A 22,895-nucleotide genomic window follows, 5' to 3' on the forward strand; every position below is an offset into this window, starting at 1 on the left:
CTTCAAACTATTTGAATACAGATTAAAAATAATTGACTTGTCAGCTGTGTATTCACAGCTGATCTTAAACAGCAAGGTAATTCAAGGTTGGGCCAGAATGATCTGAACTCGGCGTTTTGGCTGCCTAGCTCCTACCTGAGCGTGATTTCCTCACCGTGTTGATGCGGTGCTACTGGGATGGCGAGCCAGCCATCTGCCACAGCACACCGTGGCTACGCCTGTGGAGAGGGCAGGTTTCTATCCCTGCAAAACCCTGCGATGAGTGAACTCATCCTCTTAGTCCGACTACTGCGGACTCTACTAAGAGTCTATACACAATAAGCAGTGTCTTGTTTTCAAATTTGCTCCTGAAAAATCTCTAAACTCAACCTGACACAAGGAGAATAGCTCAACAGGCTTTATCAGGATTAACAAGTGTGCAAATATAGATGGTGTAGGTATTTCGAACCTAGGCCTTAGGACATTAAGCCACCTTCCCTCCCCACCCCCGTCTTTCAGAATCCTACTTAAACCTCATAAGGCAGAGGGAGGAGGCACAGGTGAAACAGCGGATTACAACAGCTCAGAATAACTGTGAAATTTATAGCTAATCCTATGTGCTTCTCTCTTTCTCTGTAAACCCCATTTCAAATATAGCGCTGCTTTCTCCGCCCTCAGAAACCTAAAGGAGGATTCATTTCACTCCATTTCATCTTCCCCCATTTCCTTGCTTTCTTTTTCCTTCTGACGACTTTCAGCTGTTCCTCAAAGGTTGCGTACGCATTATTGAAGAAATACTGAGCTACTTGTGACTCTATTACTTTGACGTATCCCTAAGGTCTGATACTGGAGTTTGGGGCTTGGAGAGAGCTCCAGATCCCCTATGGACTGTGGCCAGAATCACCAGTTTCCTAAGTAAACAAAGCTGGCATTTGTCACGGATGGGGGGAGACTCCTGGCAAGCAAAGGCTATTAGATAAGGATGAAGAACGAAGCAGGGAATTAGGAGCTGCAGATTGTTAAGTGGTTTTCTGATAGTTGCATACCCACTGTTACATTAAGAGACAAGGCTGTATTGACCAGACTGTTACACAAGGTTCTGCTTTGCCCAGATGAAGAGGACCTGCAAGATTTGGGGACTTAGGAAATACCAGGACCTTTGTGTTGGAAGAGTTGGAAATGCAGAGCCAGCTATGTGTCCTGGCTCTTAGGCTTGTAGGCTACTCTGGTAAAACCTGGTGAAATCCAAAATGTTAAGATGGCAAACAATTTTATTTCTTTAAAATTAACAGCTATCCCCCAACTCCCTGCCATCACTCACGATTTTCTTTCAAGATTACTGGAGAAGCAGGGAGACAAGGAAATCACCCAGGCATTGGGCTGGGTCCTGTGCTCAGCCTGCAGCACGGCACAGCGGTGCCCAGGAGGGCTGTACTGAAGGAAAGCACGTGCTCAAGGACCGAGCCCTCTGCCATCATCTCCTGGATAGTGGGGTTCAGCTTTCTGCACCCCTAATTTTGAGCCTGTGCTTTTAGGACCATCTTTCCCAACTTAAAACAAAGCAATAGTCAAGAGAGAGAAAACTAAAAAATGCAGCTATGACCACATAATGCATTTTTCAGCAAATATCTTGCTGGCAATTTAAGCAAATTTTTCTTGTTTGACAAACCCAAGAATGTAGCAGGATAAACCTCCAGGAAAAGGACTTTGAAGACATACATGTCTGCTAGTGGCAAAGATGCTCTGTTTGGCAGATTATCTCGGGTGCTCCTAGATAATGTTTTTAGGAATTAATATCTCAAGGGACCTATGCAAGAAGGCTCCTAAAAGTTAAACACATATACTGTCATTCCGTAAACTACTTGGTATTATCAGATAAAGGACCTCAGGGAAGGAAAAAGTTAATACTCTGCCTTCTTTACCTAGTAGGCATTTTTTATTTCTGTAAAAAATGGGAGATTATAGATCATGTTCTGTCACAAGAAAACAGTTACCAATTTATTGCCATTACATGAGCTTGCAGCCAAGTTAGTTAAAACAGATCATCCAATTTCTGATGCATTTTTCCTGCAATTATTGTTTCCAAAGCGTGGTTCACCAACATCATTGTCACCAACAAATTTGTGAATCATGATTGCATAGTTTCGGATGTTTCAAAGCAACACTTAAATGATAAAGGGGAAAAAGAAGAAAATGTAAACCTGAAGTAGCCTCTAACTGCTTTATTCATAATTAATAAGGAAATAAATAGAAAAAAAGACAGTTGCACTTTTAAACAATACTTAAAGTTTCTTTTAATAAAAGAAGCAGATTCCTGAACTGTTTCTCATTAAAATTACTTTCCCCTTTATCTACATCATAATTTAACAAGTAGTATTTAAAAGTAATTATTATTAATTGTATAAAGTTAATCTTCATTGCCTGTTCATGTAGTGTGACAAAATTAGTGTTAGCTGGTAACGGTAGTAATACGCTCCAAGTGCTTTTTAAGCTCAGTGAAAGCTGCATAGTACATGATAATTTGTTTACACTTAAATGAAATTTTCAATTAGAAAAGTGTAATTGCTTCAGTTTCATGTGTAATATTGGTCACTGAGTAACTGCAGAGGAAACTCGAAACCCTTTCTTCTGTTTTAAAAACAGTCAGGGAGTGTAGGAACTCAGGTAACACAACTCAATGGAGTGCTGTGTAGATGATGAAGATTATTTTTAAATAAAATTGAACTTCATCAGTCTTTCATATTCCTCCCTTCCTATACTGATTCACATTGAGTTTTGCTACATTTGTTTCTGCAGGACATTCAGTAAAAATATATGTGGTACAAATTTAGTCCATGTTAAAGAAAAAAACAAGGCAAAAACGTTAAGCCAAAGAATCACTTGACCAAACCTCTAAGTGCTTAATTTTTATTGTCAGTACTTTTTGCCACTGATTTCTCTCTATCCAATGCAGTGACTCATTTTCTCTAGGTCTCTTGTGCAACATAGTTAGTGTTACAGCTTCATACAGGACCTATGGGCTGGGCTGTCTTAACCTGTGGATCTCAGGTGCTGGGTCCTAGTGTGAAAGAGGACTCCTGACAGCCAGGTGCCAAAGCGTCAGTGGATGTAGTACATCTGGCCTTGTGCCATGCACAAACTGGGTCTTTGATCTGGACATGCTCTACAGTGTGACGGACCTACTGCCCAAGTGCAGCAAATCTCTATTGCAAATGCAGTGAGCCTGGACACGCTGTGCACAGATGGCAAGGAAGGGGCTATTCAGTGAGGTGGGGACACTCCGTGGTGTGCACTGTGGGTACCGCTGCGCCATTGCATAGCTTAATCCAATCCAGCTAAGCATCAAGACTGCTATGCAAGGAAAATTCTACTGGAATATTACTTAATAGCACTTGCCTACATGAATATTTTGAAATTTTGTTTTTAAAGAGAAAATTTCTTGGACATTCAGACTACCCTTTTTGAAATGCAAAAAAAAGCCACTGAATTCTGCAATGCTGTAATATAAATCTGAGACAGACCTCACTTTAATATCCCATGTAAAGAATCGGCCTTCCACGCTTGATGGTGCTGTGCCACTACTGGGGAATTACCTCTGGTCTAAAACTTTCAGATCATAACTCGTACCATCAAATCCTATAGTCAAGAATTCAACTGTACTGACATTAAGCAAGTGATGATTTTAATGATAATGTTAACGTAGGCTTTTAGCTGGTAATGACACATTATTATAGCATAAGTTAGTACTATCACAGCAGTAAGTCCTGTGCCAAACCACTAGAAAACAAAATTAAGATTGTGAAATTGCACCAATAATTGTGGGAAGTCCTTACAAAGTAATAGATTCCTTTTTGGAATCAATATATAAAATTGGATGTAAAAAAAATCTGGAGGTAGTTAAGAAATAGAACAAAGACTTTCTTTAAGACAGTCTATAAATAAATAGAGTAGTGTTTCATGGAACCAGGTGAAATATTCATAGAGCATAGTTTCTATTCCATGGAATTTTTTATAAGGGTACAGTACCTTTCAAAGGCACTTAAACTTGCTGACAAAATTGATATAACTACAGTGCCTTGAACACAGCAAAACTTAATTTAATCTTCTCCTTATTTACAGTGATCAGGCTAGTTACTTTACATTTGAGGTAATTTTATGCAACATTACTCCAGATTAAGGAGAAGCAAATGGTTTGTCTTTGTTGTTTTTGTTGCTTTTGTTGGATTGTGTCAGAAACTAATGGGAAAAGGATTTGTACAGGTACATGTCAACTCCAAAAAGCCCAAATATTTCAGGTAGTAAGAGCTGTAGATTTTTGTTACTTCTGACAGAAGAATTCTTTCTGACTAAGAGATATCTTGATTCTTATTTTCTTCCAGCCCTTGGTTTAGAAGCTGGTTAATTTTTTAACACAGGCTTTTATTGCTGACCCTACAATGTGATAGCTATGACTTTCATGAAAAGAAAATAAGTTTTCTAAGTACTTCTTGTTGTGGAGACTAATGAGAGGTGATTGTGAGAGTGAAAAAGGGTTCAAAACCAGAAAAAGTAAGAGTTAGACTTCTCTGGGCAAAGTGGTAGTGCTATCCACATGTGCTGGGCCAACACAGGAACCACGGAAAAGGAGCGGCATAAAACATAGCATGTCTTGCCAACCACAATATCAGTTTATATGACTCTTGGCCCCATAGTGTAGTGTTGTCCTGGTTTCAGCTCGGATAGAGTTAATTTTCTTCCTAGTAGCTGGTATAGTGCTGTGTTTTGGATTTAGTATGAGAACAATGTTGATAACACACTGATGTTTTAGTTGTTCCTAAGTAAGCTGAAAAGTCCTTGATTTAGCATAAGTACTACTTAGCAACAACTAAAACATCCCTGTATTACCAACACTGTTTTCAGCACAAATCCAAAACATAGCCCCATACTAGCTACTATAAAGAAAATTAACTCTATCTCAGCTGAAACCAGGACAACTAGTCAAGGACTTTTCAGCTTCCCGTGCTCTGCCAGGTGCACAAGAAGCTGGGAGGGGGCACAGCGAAGATAGCTGATCCAAACTGGTCAAAGGGCTATTCCATACCATATGATGTCATGCTCAGCATATAAAGCTGGGGAAGAAGAAGGAAGTGATGGCGGGGGACATTAGGAGTGATGGCGTTTGTCTTCCCAAGTCACCATTACGTGTGATGGAGCCCTGCTTTCCTGGAGATGGCTGAACACCTGCTTGCCCATGGGAAGGAGTGAATGAATTCCTTGCTTTGCTTTGCTTGCATGCACGGCTCTTGCTTTCCCTTTTAAACTGTCTTTATCTCAACCCACAAATTTTCTCACTTTTACTCTTCTGATTCTCTCCCCATCCCACCAGGGCAGGGAGTGAGCAAGCGGCTGTGTGGTGCTTAGTTGCCGGCTGGAGTTAAACCACAACAAGTGTGTAATGCAGATGTTGCTGCTTCAACCTTACTGCCTTGGTTAAGCTGGCTGGTTAGAGTAAGCCAAGAAAAGCGTACTTGTCCAGAGAGTCATTTAAGCCTGAAGATATCCCTAAAATTATGTGTGCATCTGAGCTTATGTTTGCACAACTATTTGAAGACTTAGGATACAAAAGAGGAAAGTTTTTCAGGAAAGTCTGGGAAAATATTTCTGGGAAAGAAATATTTGAAAGTTGTTCAATAACGTCTGGGAAAATATAGAGGTGGAAACACTTAATACTTAGGTTCCAGGTAGCCTTTCAAGTATTGCTCACTAGCAGTCATTTTATGTCTTCTTTTAAGAGCTCTTCATGCCTTCAATAAGAATGTGGAAGGTAGCTATCACATAGTGCTCGGTAACCATTGCATAGTTGGGCCATGTCAGTCTCTAACAAAATAATGTCTTCAGTAGAATCTAGCTACTAATTGCCTCATACCAAGGAAAATAATATTCCTCTGTCTCTCACAATTCTTAAGAAGGGGGAAAAAGTGGAGGGAGAAAACAACTGAAAGTCAAATGAAGAATGAGTTACATTACTCATCAAAACATCTCTGAAAAATATTACACCTTTCTGTGAAGATTTACATGCTTTTCTTGGAACATGAGGTGCAACCACTGCTTTCATGGAGAATTTCATGGCCAAATGATTTGCATTTCCTTCTACTATGATCCCTGAGAAGATATACTTGGCTAATTACATTCATGTCCCTATAACCAGAGAGGATAACGTCTATTTATAGCCAGAACACAGAATCAGATGTTGAAAAGTCTACCTGAAAATCGGAACTATAAAGACACAGCAGGACAGTGGGGAAGGAGCAGGCATGAGGAAAAAAGGAATGGTAGTCTGCCTCCCAACACTTGTCAGCATTGTGCAAAGTACAAGGAGTGAAGGGAAATTCTTACTCTTCAGGAAAAAAAAAAGAAAAAGGTAGCTTGAGGTTTCATTTACATTGCTATGTGGTCATTTCAACACACAACAAAGTTCTATTGAAGGAACACATTTTTGCATTTCTTGTTATCTGTTCTACATCAAACAGCCTGTTTTAACTTTCTTCTTTAGATTTTAAAATGGATTCCTTTTAAAATTTTTTTATAGTTCTAATCTGCATAATGATGTCAGATGAACTCTTTATCACAGAACTACTTTATCACAGAACAGTTTATTACAGAACTGCTTTAAATTTTAAATGAAAAAGCACAAACCAGAAAGATTGACATCAGTTGGTGGCTCCTTTTCTAAAGCTTTCCTAAACTCTTTGCTGTGGAGTGTCCATTTTTCTGCATCTACCAACATTATCTCTGCATAAGAAGTGTAGCAGAAAATACTGTTCTCTGTTGAGGACTATCCAATGCTTTATAAAATGTTAACAGAAAATCCTTGAACTTGCATAATTTTCCTTTGGTGCCACATACCTATTCATCTTCTTTACTCTTCACAGTATATCCTACCTTTTAAAATCCAATTTTCTTACAAAGCAACAGACACTTATTCCTGTAGTGAGTTTCAGTTAACACCAAAATAAGCAATAAGAGAACTACAATAGCAGCATCCCATTTTCAGTACATTGCTTCACATGTTAAATGGCTATGCAAATTTTGTCCTTCACAGTTCATAAGAACCCAATCAATCAATCAATCAATCAGTTCTTACAGCGTTCAACTTTTATTTTTAGTGGTGGCAAAACCTATCTGCAAGCCAGTGGAAGTGGATGACAATGATCTGGGTTTCTGATTTAAAGAAAGAAGGTTTTTCAGAATAAGTGTTAAATAGTAGCAGTGCTGACTATAGAATGTTTCCTTAGTTCTGTTTAAGAGCAACTAACACTTCCAATATATTATGGATACACCAGACATTATTTTTCTAGATATGCTCTCTCCTTTAACATTGGTGTAAGCTCATTTTGAAGGATATAATCTCTCTGAAATATGATACATATTCTCACAGAAAACCAAATATACATCAGTATACTTGGCAACTACTGAAGTATTTTAGATAAATATAACTCTTTCCTCTCCAAAATTCATCAGTAGGCTGCATGAACTAGGACTGCATGACAGTTATGCGTGGACTGAGATGCAGAAAGAATAAAAAAAGCACGAAGAATTCAGCTTACTTCTGTGTGGTTGCAGCTTTTTCATTTTTGTATTACAAATAGCTTAAGGTTGAAGAAGACTGAGGTAATTTTTCCCTAAAATGACCTAATAAAGAGAATCTTTTAAAAAAATGAACTCTGTTGCACTTGTATTTTAATAAAAACATTATTTTTGAAGGTTTTCATTGGAAAGCTGTAGCAAGAGGTAAACCCACCATTTATTATACTGCCAATGCCATTGTGTAAATAATGCTTATGAGTATTAATGTATGAGTCATGAATAAAACATTTGCTTAAATGCTACCTCCTGCACTCCTTGTGATAATCTCAAAGAAAGTTAACTTTGCAATTACAGTTCTGAACGTTCAGCATCTTTATTTTTTTCACTGGAGCTAAGAATGATGAAGAACAACTTTCAAACTTCACTAGCATATTTATTTATTTGTTTGTTTGTTTGTTTAATTATTAGCAAAGCATCCCACAGAGGTCAAGGAAAGGATGAAAAGTCTTGATATAGAAGCCTTGTTTTTAAGAAACATGGAAAAATTAGTGTCATCTGCATACTTGGTGAATAAGGTAATTTAATTATGAAACAGCTGGTGGTTGGAACAAGAGACACACCAGAAATGGTTAGCATTTATTTAGTGTGTTCCTGAGAAGAGAGCTTTTAGGACACAGCCTATGTCACTAATCTCCAATAGAAACAGGCACTGACTGGAAACAGCTTTTATACATTGAACAGGTGCACCCTGTTGAGCCAGAGGTATGAATACCTGTACAGTACTATGCTCTGCCACATATAGACACGCAACATAACTGAGTCCAAGAAACCATACAGCCAGAGTAGCGTTGCCTCTTTGGCACGGTAAGTTAGTGCAATGCTCTGAGCTTACGTGGTCTGCCTGCTGCCAAGACCAGAGGTAACATCAATCTCTACATGACATTGAATTGTGCTGTGAAGATGTACCCCTCCCTGTCGTACGTCCAGTGACCATGGTCATTTCCATGAGGGGGGAGATGAACTACTCTATTATCTCCAACCTAAAAAAATGCAGGGAATGATAAGGTTTGGCTTGCAACTGAATTCCTGTTGGTATTTGTAGGGATGACTTGAGTGAAACAAGCTTTGACTAGGCTTTCAATCTATCACAAATTGTCAAAAAAACTACCATGCTGCCATAATTCCTTTTTCATAGAATCATAGAATCATTAAGGTTGGAAAAGACCTCTAAGATCATCTAGTCCAACCGTCAACCCAACACCTCCATGCCTACTAAACCATCTCCCAACGTGCCACGTCCACACGTTTTTTGACCGCCTCCAGGGATGGGGACTCCACCACCTCTCCGGGCAGCCTGTTCCAGCGCTTGACCACCCTTGCAGTCGAGAAATTTTTCCTAATATCCAATCTAAACCTCTCCTGAGGCAACTTGAGGCCATTTCCTCTCGTCCTGTCGCTAGTTACTTGGGAGAAGAGACTGACACCCACCTCACTACAATCTCCTTACAGGTAGTTGGAGAGAGTGAGAAGGTCTCCCTTCAGCCGCCGCTTCTCCAGACTAAGCAACCCCAGTTCCCTCAGCCGCTCCTTATAAGACTTTTCTCCAGAGCCTTCACCCTGGTGAAGGGTCTGGAGAGCTTTTTAACTGTTCGGTTTATGGGCAAGTTGTTTTTTTTAAGATGGAAATCCTAAGTAGGAGAAAGATGTCTGTAACAGACTTCAGCTGGAAGCAACAGGGCTAACAAGGAGGTGAAATGCAATTCACAACTGTAATTACTGCCCCCCCCGCTAAGTCCCATTGGCATCCTATGAGGTTAATATTCCACACCTTACCTGCTAGAGGTTTTAAACTGGGCATACGTGAAACACAGAGGAGAAAGTCTATCACCTTTTAAGAGTGTTTTATCATGTTATTCTATGATACAATACCTCCAAGCATGGATGACCCCAATTTAACTCAAGGAGCATTAGGCTGCTATAATTGGAATTGTAGATTAATCTCAGGCCTAACACTTTAGCACAGCTTTCTGAGCAGATTGCTATTTGTGAGAAAACAGAAACCTAAATGAGAAAAATATATTTTATGCTGAGAGTAGAACACCTTATTAAATGACTTACATTTTCCAGAATGAGTTTCTTTAGATTTAGATCAACTGTATACTAGTCCCCAAACCATATGCTTTTCTATATAAGCTTCAGCAATAGAAGTCATAACAACTTTAAACTGTAAAAGCTCCACTATTAAACCATGTTATTATCTGGCCACAAAAAGTTAGATAAGAAAAAAGTCAGGTCATATATCTATAGAAGTCAGCTGGGGGAAGCATGGGAGAAGGTTCAGGTTTGCTAGCCGTCTAGCTAAAAAGCACTTCTATATAAAGGGTACTATTAAGAAAAAGGAAATAATTTCTATCAAGAAGTTTTGTATACTTCACCACTCACTGGGATAATGGCCCCTTTATTAGAAAGCAACAACCAGACAAGAATACAATAGCAAAGGAAATGAAATTTTGATCTACAAACCTGAGAAGTTGCTGTAGTACTGAAGGAAACTGAATGCAAGCAAAAACTCAAATGACCAAATTATTTCTGAATTTGTGCGTTATGCATACAACCACTTGCATCCATTAACTCCTGTGGCTTGGAGAGGAAAGATTATCATCTGTTTAATATTGCACAGCGCCTAAATGTTCTACATAATGTCATGGAAGCATAATGACCCCTTATTTGTACAATCATAGCTGCCATTTCAGAGCCCACAGTGTGATATTCCCAGTCAGCCATCCATTGACCCCTCTTCACACATCTGTACTTAATTAAAAGCACTTGTCAGGATCAAAGCCTACATTTCTGCCAAAAGCCCCAGGGAGGAGAAAAAGCAAAAGCTGTAGAAAGGGTATAGGACAAAAAGTGAGCATATGGAATAAGGAGATCCTCTTATTTTACCTCATCAATAACATACAACGTTCCTTTCTCCTGCCCTGAGAGGCTGGTGTGTTGCCACTTTATTCCCAGCTTAACTACATAAAAAGCATTATAGCCATGTACTTGAAAAGTGTTTGATTGATGCTTGTTATTTCTAAAAGTATACCTTAAAAATAGTGGTCATTAGTCTTGGTAAAAAGGAAAAAAGTATAACTAAACTTGTGAAAATAGAGTGCTGTTAACAATGTTAGAAAAAGAAACAAAGTCTGTATGCAGAAGTGCAATCATTATACTGAATAGAGATTAAAATAGAACAAATCTGTAAAGCTCAGTAAAAAGTTGTTGTGGGCTCAGGATATAAATCTTACATCTTAAATTGTTCCTTTCCATTTTTATTTTGAATAAAAATCTCTGCTGGTCTTAAATATGCGAGATTTAGATTTGTGTGGCCAACATCCTTCCCTAGCAAGGTTGATCTTCTCAATACCTAACATACCTTTACAAATGCTCACTGGCTAGTGACCAGCATAGATTTGTGAGATTTGGTACACTCTAGCTTGATTCCCAGTTGCTGTATTGTTTAATATCCATTCCTGTACTTCGTTTTTCTGCTTATTTTTTTCCCCCCTCATTTTTCTTTTAGCTTGGAAGCTAATCTCCACGTTGGGGTCTCCTTGCTGTAACCACAACTCAACTCCACATTACACATAGAGCTGAAATTTTCAGCAAACCTACGTATGAAACACCTGAAAAAAAAAAAAAAGGATAACTATAAGGAATGGAAGAGGTGCTATGCTAAGACCCTCCAAGAGGTGTTCAAGGATCACAATTTCTGTCAATGGCCATGCGTGTGATAGTTTGGAAAAGACCTTAGCTGTGAACGCTGGCAAATGCATAGATTTGCTATACTTGAGTGAGGTGCTGGTGCTGCACACAGATGGCCTTCTCTGGTGGAGGGACTGCTGTCCCAACCCACCTAGTTTGCTGTAATCAAGCAGGCCACCCGTCGTTGTCTGGTATCTGTGACCCTGAGCGTTACAAAATGGGAGAAGACAGTCGGGGGAAATGTATTGTATTGACTATACAGCCATGCCCTGCTGTCCCCCAAGGATGTGTTCCTGAAAGGTGCGATGGTTAGCAATATGATGGGTGATGAAGCAGTTTTTCTGTGAGACTGAATTCCTGGCCTTTACCCTGTTTTTCCATCCTTTAGCCTTGACTGATCTTGGTTCATGTGAGGAAGATGAGGATGAAGACAATGATAAGGTACAGTTCAGAAATATACAGCAAGAAAGTTCCTGGTAAAAGAGGAAGTTCAGTCACACAGATGAAGCAGCTGAGATCTTTCAGGATGATGATCCTGAAAGCCATGCTGAAAAGACAGCATGTTCTCAAGCTGACAATTCTGGTGCAGCTCCTCCTGCCTCTCTGTCCTCCACACTATGCATATTGTCCTTCTATGTTTAAAACACAAGTATTAAGTCCCCCCAAGCATCTGCCCTCTACTTCTTATGGGAAAAGTTGCTTTGCTATCTGGCAACTTGACCGCTTCATATATGAGAGTGATGACAGCCTGCAGAGCAGGGTGACACAACTCTGAAACACCAGATAGAGAAGCAACAATTAGCAGAGGGTTCCCATTTTGTTTTAAGTGTTTGGTGGCTGCCACAGCAACTAAAGGTGAGCAAATGCTCTTTCTTAAACCTGCTTTTATTCCACTCTCCTCACTTTTACATTAATCCAGAATCTGAACGTCTCGCACATCTGAAGGTTTCACAAATCTGCAGAGCATGTGATGACAGGCAGTGCCCTAGGACACTCCAGCGTTGCAATGAGTGGAGAGCTCAACGTGGCCAGCTCCAGGACCTTATGAACATGAGGCAGTGCTCAAGACAGACTTAGAAAACAGCCCACACTTGTCTGCCAGTCTGTCAGTTGTTAGATTATCTGATGTCTTTTGCCGTCTCCCTCCACAATAACATGGTCTAAGGTCTTCTAAACCTAGTGAAAAGTGCTATACACGGGTACCAGGTGACCAAGGCTTTGGCCTTGTCTGTACACCTAAGGAAAATAAATATTGTCTGTCTGGGAACCAGCTACATTAAGGAGAGCTGATTGCAGTCACAGGCAGTTATTGCAGTAGTAGGGAGCATAAATTAGCCTGGAGAAGCTGCTTCACCTCTTCATTGGGTAGTCTGTTTGGTCTTATAGTTTGGGCAGTGTGTGCGATTTCCTCATCTGAGTTACATTTTCCTCTCTGCCACATGTTTGATACAGTACTTTGGACAAATTTGTTTATCTACGCTGCACTTCATCATCAGTTAAGTGCAGACCATATTTTCCTCCCTAACATTGCTGTAAAAACTTATTAACTTTGTATTTGAGCATACCAGTATTTTCATATGCTTACGTACAAGCGCAGGACAAGCAAAGGATAGAATAACCAGTGAACTGCAAATTACATCTCATTTTCAGAATTGTTTCTTGACATTTTTTAAGTACCCCTGGAAAGTACTAACAAGAGTCCTACTCAAAGCCCTCAAAGCACGGTCCCACTTCTTCACCTCTGGTGCACCATAATTGCAACCCTGTCCACAATAGCAGTTTTGTGAGCAGAGCACAAAGAGGAGCCTCCAGGCTACAACTCACAAACAAAGCAATAGTATGAGATTAAAGAAATAAAGAAAAGAAGGTTTACCTGGTTCAGATCAAAGATATCAAACACTTTTTTAATGTATATATCTCCCTGTGGATCCAGCCCTTGCAGACCCAGGATTTTCTTGAATACATGCAGACTAAGTTGCCCAGGTGGGCATTCTCTCATAAATTTGCTGTAATAATGGTGCGTCTCTGGGGCAGGGCCATCACCTGGTAATGATTTTTTGGCTCTCAGGTTACTATGCAGAAAGTGTCTCTTTTTTCTATTCACATTTATATCTCTCAGGTTCAGCGTCTTGCTCATGACCAGTCTGCATTTAAATGGCCATGGTTAACCTCTTACAGTGTAAGTTTCTATTTTTTTTAGTGACTATCTGTACTCATGTGACATTACCTTTAATGCCCAGTTCTAAACTAGATGGGGTCTCAGAATGTGGCTAAAGTAGAAAGCTCAAATTATAGTTCATGAAAATCCAGACTCACTCACAGACTACAAACATGCATATTAAAAAAAGAAAAATGAGGAGATCCTCAAAGTGGTTGACTTTGAATTATATGCCAATCATTATCAACGCATAACAGTCTAATCCTGGATTGACTGTGAGGAATAGCTACAATTTATGCTGTAAATAAGGATGGAAAGGTTGAGAGTACAGACAGACATGCCCATTATTACATTCTCTCTGAAGTAAGTAAGTGGATTAAACCTTTCTAAAGACAGAGCTTGTAGGACTCCTCCTTGATCTACTTCTTATCAGGAATATGCTGTGTGGTGTCTTGTATTTGTGTGCAATTGCACCCTATTTCCCCCCTCTCAGCATGAGTCCACACATAAAACACACAATTTTGGTCACCAGCCTTGTGACAGAACCTGAGCGGAAGAGGAATCTTTTACAGTAACTCCTTTAACAAGAATCAACTTGGCCTGATAAGTGAATTAAATACAAGATTCCTTGCTGTTGGTCAATGCTGTAGTCCTGCTTTTTATTTTACAGCTTTCAGGAGCTGAATTCTTTCTTCTTCTGTAAGGTCAGGGAAGGGGTTAGGTATCAATAATACTTCTGTACTGATTAGCTTCTATACAAGGAGATGAGCGGCTCAGGAGCATGACTATAGCACAGACAAGTTTGGAGCGATAAATACCAGTGTAAAACTATAGGATGTTAGAGGTGCAGGAACAAGATACTCTCACTCACTTATCCTTTCCATTTATAATCACATGGTAGAGTTAAAAAGCACAGTCCTGTTAGGTGCCGAGCACCTCATGAAAAATGGCAACCTCCCTCCAGCCCAACTTAAGCCAGAGAGCAATCAATATCTTATAGGATCAGGTCAATTTTTGAGAAAGACTCCCATACTCTTAACAGACTATGCTACAGCTCTCTCCACAAGGACATCATTAATTTTTGTATCATATACTTCCAAATATGGCATACAATAAGAAGGCTTGAACACTCCCCAAAAGTCTCCAAAATCTTTGTGTTAAGAGTAATATCTCTGAATTAACCCCCACCCCAACCACATTTTGATGCCACAGGCTGTTCTCATGAAGGATTTCAGCTTAGGCAAATTGGATTTTTCCAGTTAATAGTGTTACATATAGATCCTTAACTCTAAATCCTAGCTTCTTTTTATTCCTAGCTTGTTTTTATCTGCCTACGCAGCACAGCTATTTGGAAGAACTTTGGATATTAAAGCATCATTTTTCTTTTTTTCTTTTTTTTTTTCTTCTTCTTCTTTTCCCACGAGCAATAAATCCACTGAATTAAGCATTTTGGAAGAGGGAAAACAGCCAATAGAGACAGACATCAGTAAACATGTAATTAAAAGGAGAGACTGTCTTCCTAATTCGGTACCATTGTTTTGATTGGAGATGTTCTCCTCCTTGGTGCCTGAAGTCTTTCCCAAACCGAGCAGACACTGAGCAACTTGCATCTCCTAGTGGCTCCGGTTAGCAAGGCAAGGGTTTGTTGCAGCTGTTAAAGAGCATGGCAATATTTCTGTCTAGTAATTCCCGTCCAAGTGCTTTTCTGGGCCAGTGGGAGAGGCAGGCCCTGCGGGGAGACACCCCGAGGGGCTGCATCTTGTGGCTGACTTTGCCAGCCTCTTCTTCTCCCTCTTACTGCAGCTGCACACACTACCACATTTATTCCCGTATGTTGTTTTTGTCCAAATATCAGCTCTGTTTCTGATGGAAAATGAATCTCTTGCTAAGATTTTAACTATCTTTTCAACACTTTTTCTCCACAGCTTGCATTTCAGTTCCACAAGGGTTTCGGTTAATGTAAGAAGAAGGGATGAGACACTGTTTCCTCCTTCCACTCTTTGAACATTTATTTCCATCTCTTTATATTTGTGCCTTAATTTTGTTAATTTGACTTTTTGGGGTTTTGTTTTATATTTCACTTATTTCTTCCCCCTCCTGGAAGGCTGGTATCTACTTATCTTATTTCTGCCTATTCCTGGTTTTTGACTGTACTTTTTCCACTGCGTTTCTTGATTCTTCCCATTTATGTTTTAGAAGAAGTAACAGTCTTCTGATTTCTGCTCTATGCAATAATTCAAGTCTACCTTTCTTCAACTGCTCAGCCTTAAAAGTTGCTTTTTTTAAGGGGTGGGTAGGGAAGTAAAACTAGTGATACTACTCTTTTACAAACTTTCCAAATGAGACTAAAAATGGTGGCAATAAAATAAAGAAAAAAAAATTAGATTCATTGTAACTGTCCAAAAATATAGCTCAATAGATCTGAAGAGACTTTGCTTTGAAATGGTGGGAAAAATAGTTTTTTAAGAGGAGGGTGAAGACAGAAATATTCACACAGCCTTCCAGTAGTGAAAGCAGGGAACATGAGGGTTTTAAGACTCTCGTCCAGCCCCACCTACAAGGTATCAAACTTTTGAAGAGCTCTTCTCTTAAACAACCTAAATGACATTGAAAAGAGTCCAACAAATCCAGTTTTCTCGGTTGAAGTAATGCTGCACAGCTGCTGGAAATTAATGAGAAAAAACCCAATTCCTGGTTACATAATGCTTCTTATTTGATATCACTAGGCCAAAGTCCTCTACTGTTCATGCTCACACATACATTTCATGATGAAAATAGTCCAAGAAAATTTCTTACCTGATTCTTGTCAAAAACGTGAAACACCTGTTCAACATACTTGTTTGCCTGAGGGTTCATATCACGTAAACCCAGTATTGTCTTAAACTCATGGAGAGTAAGTTGCCCGGAGGGGCAATGGTTCATAAATTTCTGGTACCATTGACTGTTTTCTATTGCAGCAAAATCATCAGCTGATTTCCCGGCACCCATAGCACCATCTACCCTTCCTCTCTATCCACGCTGTTTGCGTTTGTACAGTGCTCCTATGTTCTCTGGCTCACCTCTAGCTAGAATTTACCAACAAACCAGAAGCTGTAAAACTACCATAAACCTCTTAAAGATCCCTGCAGATCTGGATTAGGCAAAAATAGAAACTGCACGGGATCTTCCTTCATGACCTGTTTGAATGTAAGCAGGCTTGTCAATAGGTGGGTGCTTCTCTCTGGCCAGAGCTACCTCAACACTTCGATGTGTTCCCAGGGCTCAACCTGCTTCTGCAGGGGCTCTCTTGAAGACAAAACATGAAACTTGTGCTCACGTTGTGCAAGATCCTCTTGCACAATGTGAGCCTTGATACTCTTGCTAAACTTACAATGCTTTGCACTAAAAATGTGCTGGCTAAGATGACTTTGAATGCTTCCCAAACTGTGAAATGGTGTTGCTGTGCTTTGTTTGGAGGGCTTTGCATTCAGCCCCTTGGAAAACAGGGAGAATCATAAATCCTGCAAAATATTAATGCTGCGTATGGTCAGTCTCGTGTGTGCCAGTAAGTGTTCATCTAGCTGAAGGAAGATAATACATAAACAGACTGTACGGTATCATAACATTAGCATTGAAAACAAATGTTCTGATAGTCTCTCACAGGAAACATCAGGTTATTTAAATACAAAAACTGGTGAAATTCACACATCAGAACCTGAAGAAAGGATATAAATTGGAGCTAGTGAAATTCAGGAAGGAGCCTTTTTAACTGAAGACAGACTTTTCATGACTCTCCAATTAAAAGTACGTACTTTGAATTTGACTTAACATCCCAACTAAACCAAGCATGTCATAAATACTTTTCACATAATCTTAAGCTAAAAAGAACTAGGAACATGTCCTTATTTCTATAATTCTGAAACAGTAAGAGTGTGGGGCGGCACTAAAAAGTAATCATATTGCTTCATTAACATAATTCACTTAACACACACGTTCTGTTCACACAGGCTCAGTGATGGGTTTTCAGATAATACAGTGATAGAAATTTGAATATTTAAAGCACGGCACTTTCAGTGTCATAGAAAGTGGAAGCTGATAGAGGCACCTTCAGCAATTTCAGGTTCAGGGAGAAGCACACCAAAGTCTGCTATTTGCTTGAAAGCTTGCTTCCTAAATGCCAAATACATGCTGCAAGAGATTAGATCCCAAATTCTTTTTCTCATCCAGTAATGTCAAAGATCTGGCACTGATTTTTACTAGCACAGCAGTAGACAAAATCTGATCCTCTAAAGGAAGAAAAAAAACATATCGACTTCAGAAAAAAAAAAAAGAAAATTAACCCTGCAATTTTCAACTTCAAAATATAATTGCATTGCAGTGGACAAGACGCTATGACACTTCAGAACCTTGACTTATGTGTAGTTTCTTTCACAAAAAAAAAAAAATCCATTTATTCTGTTAAGAAAGAGTTAAATAGTTTTCGCTGACCAAATCAGGTAGGTTGTTATTCCACTGAAGTATAAAGGAGGGTGAAGAGACTTAATTCGTCTAACCTGCAAAGAGCTAAGTCATCTCGAAATAAGATCCTTCAGCTCCGCTAAGCATGGAAAGGAGTCTTGAGCTGGATTTCTATTAAGACCAGAATCCAGAAGACAAATGCATTTTGATTGTACTACACATAAGTCATGCTTTTGTTAGAGAAGTGCCGATACAGTCAGAATGATCAATAACATTATAAGGATACTGTTATTGAGAAAGCCAGTGCCAAGCCATAAAAATCCCATATGTGTTACTCTTGGCAAGCTGCTATGCCAACAGCTCATTCTTCTTCTTATGTAGATTGGTTCCCTAAGCCAGCCTGAAGCCCCATAGAATGACTTCACAGGAAACATACATTACAACAGATAAATATACACATCATATCAAACTAAACAGATGTGGTGTGAATCCCAAAGGGGAAGCTTATGAAATCCTGGCATGTGGCTTAAGAGGTCCTGGTCCTCATTTGCCACAGGCTTTTCAGTGAGGCTCTGACAAGACTTTATTCAAGGCAAGAAAAAAAACAAAACTGAGCTACAGCTTATCTAGATGCTATGTGTTGTATCTGAATCTTGTAGTTATACTGTTGCCATTTCATTAAAAATTATACTGTTGCTATTTCATCAAAAATAGATTTTTCTTTTCTGTTATTAAAAAGGAAAAAAAAAACCCATTCAGGTATAACATTCTGGTTCATTTGATTAATTTCTCTAAGTAGTTAAGCCTTTCCAGCCACTAAATTATACGAATAGATTGGACAAGGAGAAAAAATTGCCAGCCTTTTATCTGGGAGTAGATGCCACATTCTTCATATTATTTCCAGCTGCAAAATGATACAGACTATACAATCCCAGGTATATGACTATTCTAAATGTGCTGTTCCAGTCCTGCCTTCTAAATAACTTTTCCTGGGCCTATTGCTGCAACCGCTCAATTAAGAAAATATACAATAAAATCTATGCCTCGGATTATGGTAGCTAATGGAGGATTGTTACAACATCTTGCAGAACTGGAAATGAATATCAGATCTTTAGTGGGAGCTCATTATTAAATAATGAAGGTATAAGCCTAGCATAAGCAGTTTTATAGTAGATTTTATGAAGCCCTAAAGCCCAAATCATTGTTTAATTTCATTAAAATGGGGGGAAGACTTCCAAATGGATAAAACATTGAAACATATTTTTCTGTATAACATGGAACATTAATTAAACAAGCTCTTCTGGGAACAGCAAAACAAAAGCCTAGATTTGTACAGACTCTGTCTTTTGTCCCCTAAATCTCTGCACCCTGGTACCCCAGCTCCACCCTGTGTCCTCACCAGACAAAAAGAAACAAGTGCCTGATTATTTTGCCATTCAGCTGTTGCCTGAAACAATGAATAAAAGCTGAATTCTGCATGAGTGGGGCATTCATTCTGGGTGTGTCCCTGCTACCCAGCTGTCAATTTTTAAGAAAACCCTAGCAACTAATTACCTGAAACGCCTGCTCTTTGAAATTTCATTGAAATATGCCAATTGATTAAAAATTTATGGAGAAACAGGAGAAGGGGATCAGAGATTGATGGATAGGACTATGTAACAGTCAAACTCTGATGTGTGTATAACCTGACAAGTTTAAGGCATACATCTTAATATTCATCAGATAACTTGAGCAAGCCACTCCCTGGTGCTAAGCTATTTGTACTGGGAAGGAGGCCCTGTGATTAGTAACTTGTAAAAGAACCAACCAACAGACAACCCCTGCAAAAAAACCCCAAAACACCCCAAAAGCTTCCCGCCTTTTTGGTTTGGAGCTCTTTCCCTGTTTACATACAGAGTGACTAGCTACTTTTGCAAAATATTTTTTTCCTTACAGAAAGGTACTCTAAATAACCTAGATATGGAAAAATATTCTTCACAACTCTAACATGTTGGATTGTAATGCTTGTAGTATATAAAAAACAAATGTCAGCATCTATATACATATTCTCAATACTATAGGTAATATGAACAAGTGAAGAAAACTGTTACAGCTTTGATTATATGTAGTATTACAAAGACTACAAATAGTGGAGAAAGCTGAATGGGGTAAGGTGGTAAAGAGCAACCGTGCCCTGAAAGTTTGTATCTAATTTATGCTGCACTCTCTCCCTGTGCTGGATGCACCATTTACTGAGTACAATAGATATTTTCAAATACATAGACCAATATCAGCAGTAGTGGCAAGTTCTCCTAGGCATTTCTGTTGGCACAAAACTATTTGAAGGGTACTTTCTTCTTCCCTCTCCACACCCCCAGTTACCTCACGGCAAACAATTTCCCCGTGCCTGTGGTTGGTCCTGCACTGGTATGCAATCATCTTGACAGAAGCCTGATTTTCAGGAAGTGTTTGTTTCACATTCCAGTTTTCTGAAGAGTAACTAAAACCAGCTGCAGGCTCAGTTTTCTGAAACATCCTCAAGTCACTGGTTGCTTTGAAATTATTTGTCTAAAATAAATTTGGGAAATATTTCCAAATACTTGTCAAGAGCACTGAAATATCAGGGACTTTTTGCAGTACACATTAAAGCTAAACTGAAAAAGCTCTTACATGAGCTCAGACACTGTCCATGTGTGTCACCCAAGAAAGTTAGCGTTGATAAAGCTTTACTGGGGAACATAATGCATCGATTTATTAATTGAAAAGAACACAGTAAGTTGGCAATTTCTGCCAGTCAGATTCCATGTTTATGGACTAGAAGTTTGCTTATCATCTGTAATTAGTACATTTATTGAGTTAGGTGATGCTACTTAATCAAATTCCAGTGTATTTAACCACCTGGTAATTGGCAGGGGGAAGAAAAGAGCATGCCATGAACCTGATTTTAAAGGAACAATACTTGAATATTATGGAAGAAAGAATTACATGATACCAAAAAAGCAAGCTGAACTGGGGGGGGGGGGGGGGGGGGGGGGCGGTGTGTGGAAATACGCATAGCAAGAAAACAGTGCAACAAAGGTACTGACTCTGGGAATTCTTAGTCTACTGGGCACCATACGAGAAATTAAAGGTTGGATGTAAAAACACACAAGGTACTTTATACTCTCAGCATTTTCTGAAACAAATATAATTCATTTCATAATAGAGAACAGAAAGGCCATTTCTGGAAATTGAAACTGTCTAGAGTAGTTCTGGCTACAATTTGGACCAGTTTTAACCTGCCACTAAAGTAATTCATGTAATGTAATAACACATCTTTCATTACATCTCTGAATTCATTGAGATCAATGATGTGGGTAGAGAACACCAATGCTTTTTTTTTTTTTTTAAATAAGTTTTTATACCATGATGGGCCCATCTATTCTATTAGCTGGAAGCAGACCTTGATTGTGTAGTATTGACAATTCAGCCTAAACTTTATTTCAGTCAAGGACAAACACTTTTGTAGGAATTACAGATGACTCCCCACTTCTTTTGTAGCATTTGATAGAAAGTGTTATTTTGGCTTAAGGGGAAAATAACAAGAGACAGTCTTCTGGATGGGTCTCATAGCTAGAAGGAACCTGTATGAATACCAAGTTGGAAGAACATAAGACAGCAATGCAACTATCAGCCACTGGATGCCTTTGGGATGACCTAGGATGTTAAGCAGTAAAATTGGGATGATGGATCAAAACCAGACAGATGTGTCTTTGGAAAAGGAGGATTGACTGATACCAAACTTAAGCCACAGAAGGTGCTTGGAATGAATCCAGCAATATTTTATTTGGTGACAGAAGGAATCATATTGTGTCTATGTTGCATATTCCTAAAGCATTAGTACCTATGGACCCAACCAAACACTTACTGCTTTTAAAAAGATTTTTCAAGTAGAGTTGTGTAAGTAAAACTTCCAATTATTAACACACACTGCAAATAATAATAAAAATCTGGGTTTCAAAGATGAGAAACTATTCAACATGTATTAGAATGACCATACGCAATTTTCAGAATGGCAAAATGTACTGGGAACAGAGCATTGAAAATTGTTTGCCTGCCACTCATGTTTATTTGCCTGTAGTTTTCTATTGAATCACCTCTGAATCACTTCCATTACCTCTGAATAGTCAGCATTGCCAGCTCTCCAAGGCATGTTGCCGAATGCATCAAATGATACAGCCATAAGAAAGCCAGCAAATTAAGAATTAATTCTTACCTTATTCATGTCAAATGTGTGAAATACTTGTTCAACGTAGCTGTTGGCTTCTGCAGTAAGTTCATGTAGACCCAGGACATGTTTAAATTCATGCAGACAAAGTTGTCCAGATGGGCACTCCTTCATAAATTTTGTGTACCAATGGTGAATTTCCATAGCATTAATGTCATCTGCTGATCCAGCAGCACCCATAGCATCAAACATACCAGGTAACCTTTTTCAGTATTTATTCATACAAGTGTTCGTTCTTGCTTCCCAACAACGATCATTCAAACACCAACTCTGCCTTTGAGAGCTACTTTAAACCTCTTACAGATCACTACCAATATAGACTAAGTAAATATAGCACCCTAGCAAGATTACTGGTGCCCAGTTTTAGTGCACCATGGTTTTATCAGCTGATTACAGTCTTTGTGCACAGTCAGTTTGCAGAGCCTCAGCAGGGCATGAGGACTGATTATGCTGATTCTCATCTTGTGTTGGCATCTGTGGTGCTAAAGCTATGTAAAATGGATGAATATTGCATAAGCAACACACAGGGACTTTGACAGTTTCTAAAGCTTTGTTTTAATAATTCACAAGATTTTAACTAAACCTTCAGCCTCATTTTAATGTTTGGATACCTTTTGTGCAGCTGCCTTGTAGCAACTGACTTTTCATTTTTATTACTTCTGTATATATCGTGGTCCAAATCTTACCTTATTGGCCAAAACTGCAACATGATTTGACTTGGGTAAACTGAAAAAAAACCTGAAAGCAGCTATACACTAA

General features: G+C 39.0%; 1 protein-coding gene across 1 annotated transcript in view; it reads right to left on the reverse strand.

Annotated features, from left to right (window-relative positions):
- Positions 1 to 22,316, reverse strand: part of GUCA1C (guanylate cyclase activator 1C) — a 33,249-nt gene extending 10,933 nt beyond the window's left edge. Inside the window, exon 1 of the mRNA XM_075491820.1 lies at positions 22,125 to 22,316. Within this exon, the coding sequence (XP_075347935.1) occupies positions 22,125 to 22,316 (192 nt within the window). The remainder of the gene's footprint in view (positions 1 to 22,124) is intronic.
- Positions 22,317 to 22,895: the final 579 nt, after the last annotated feature.

This window comes from Mycteria americana, chromosome 1, assembly GCF_035582795.1.
Source record: "Mycteria americana isolate JAX WOST 10 ecotype Jacksonville Zoo and Gardens chromosome 1, USCA_MyAme_1.0, whole genome shotgun sequence".
Classification (NCBI taxonomy): Eukaryota; Metazoa; Chordata; class Aves; order Ciconiiformes; family Ciconiidae; genus Mycteria; species Mycteria americana.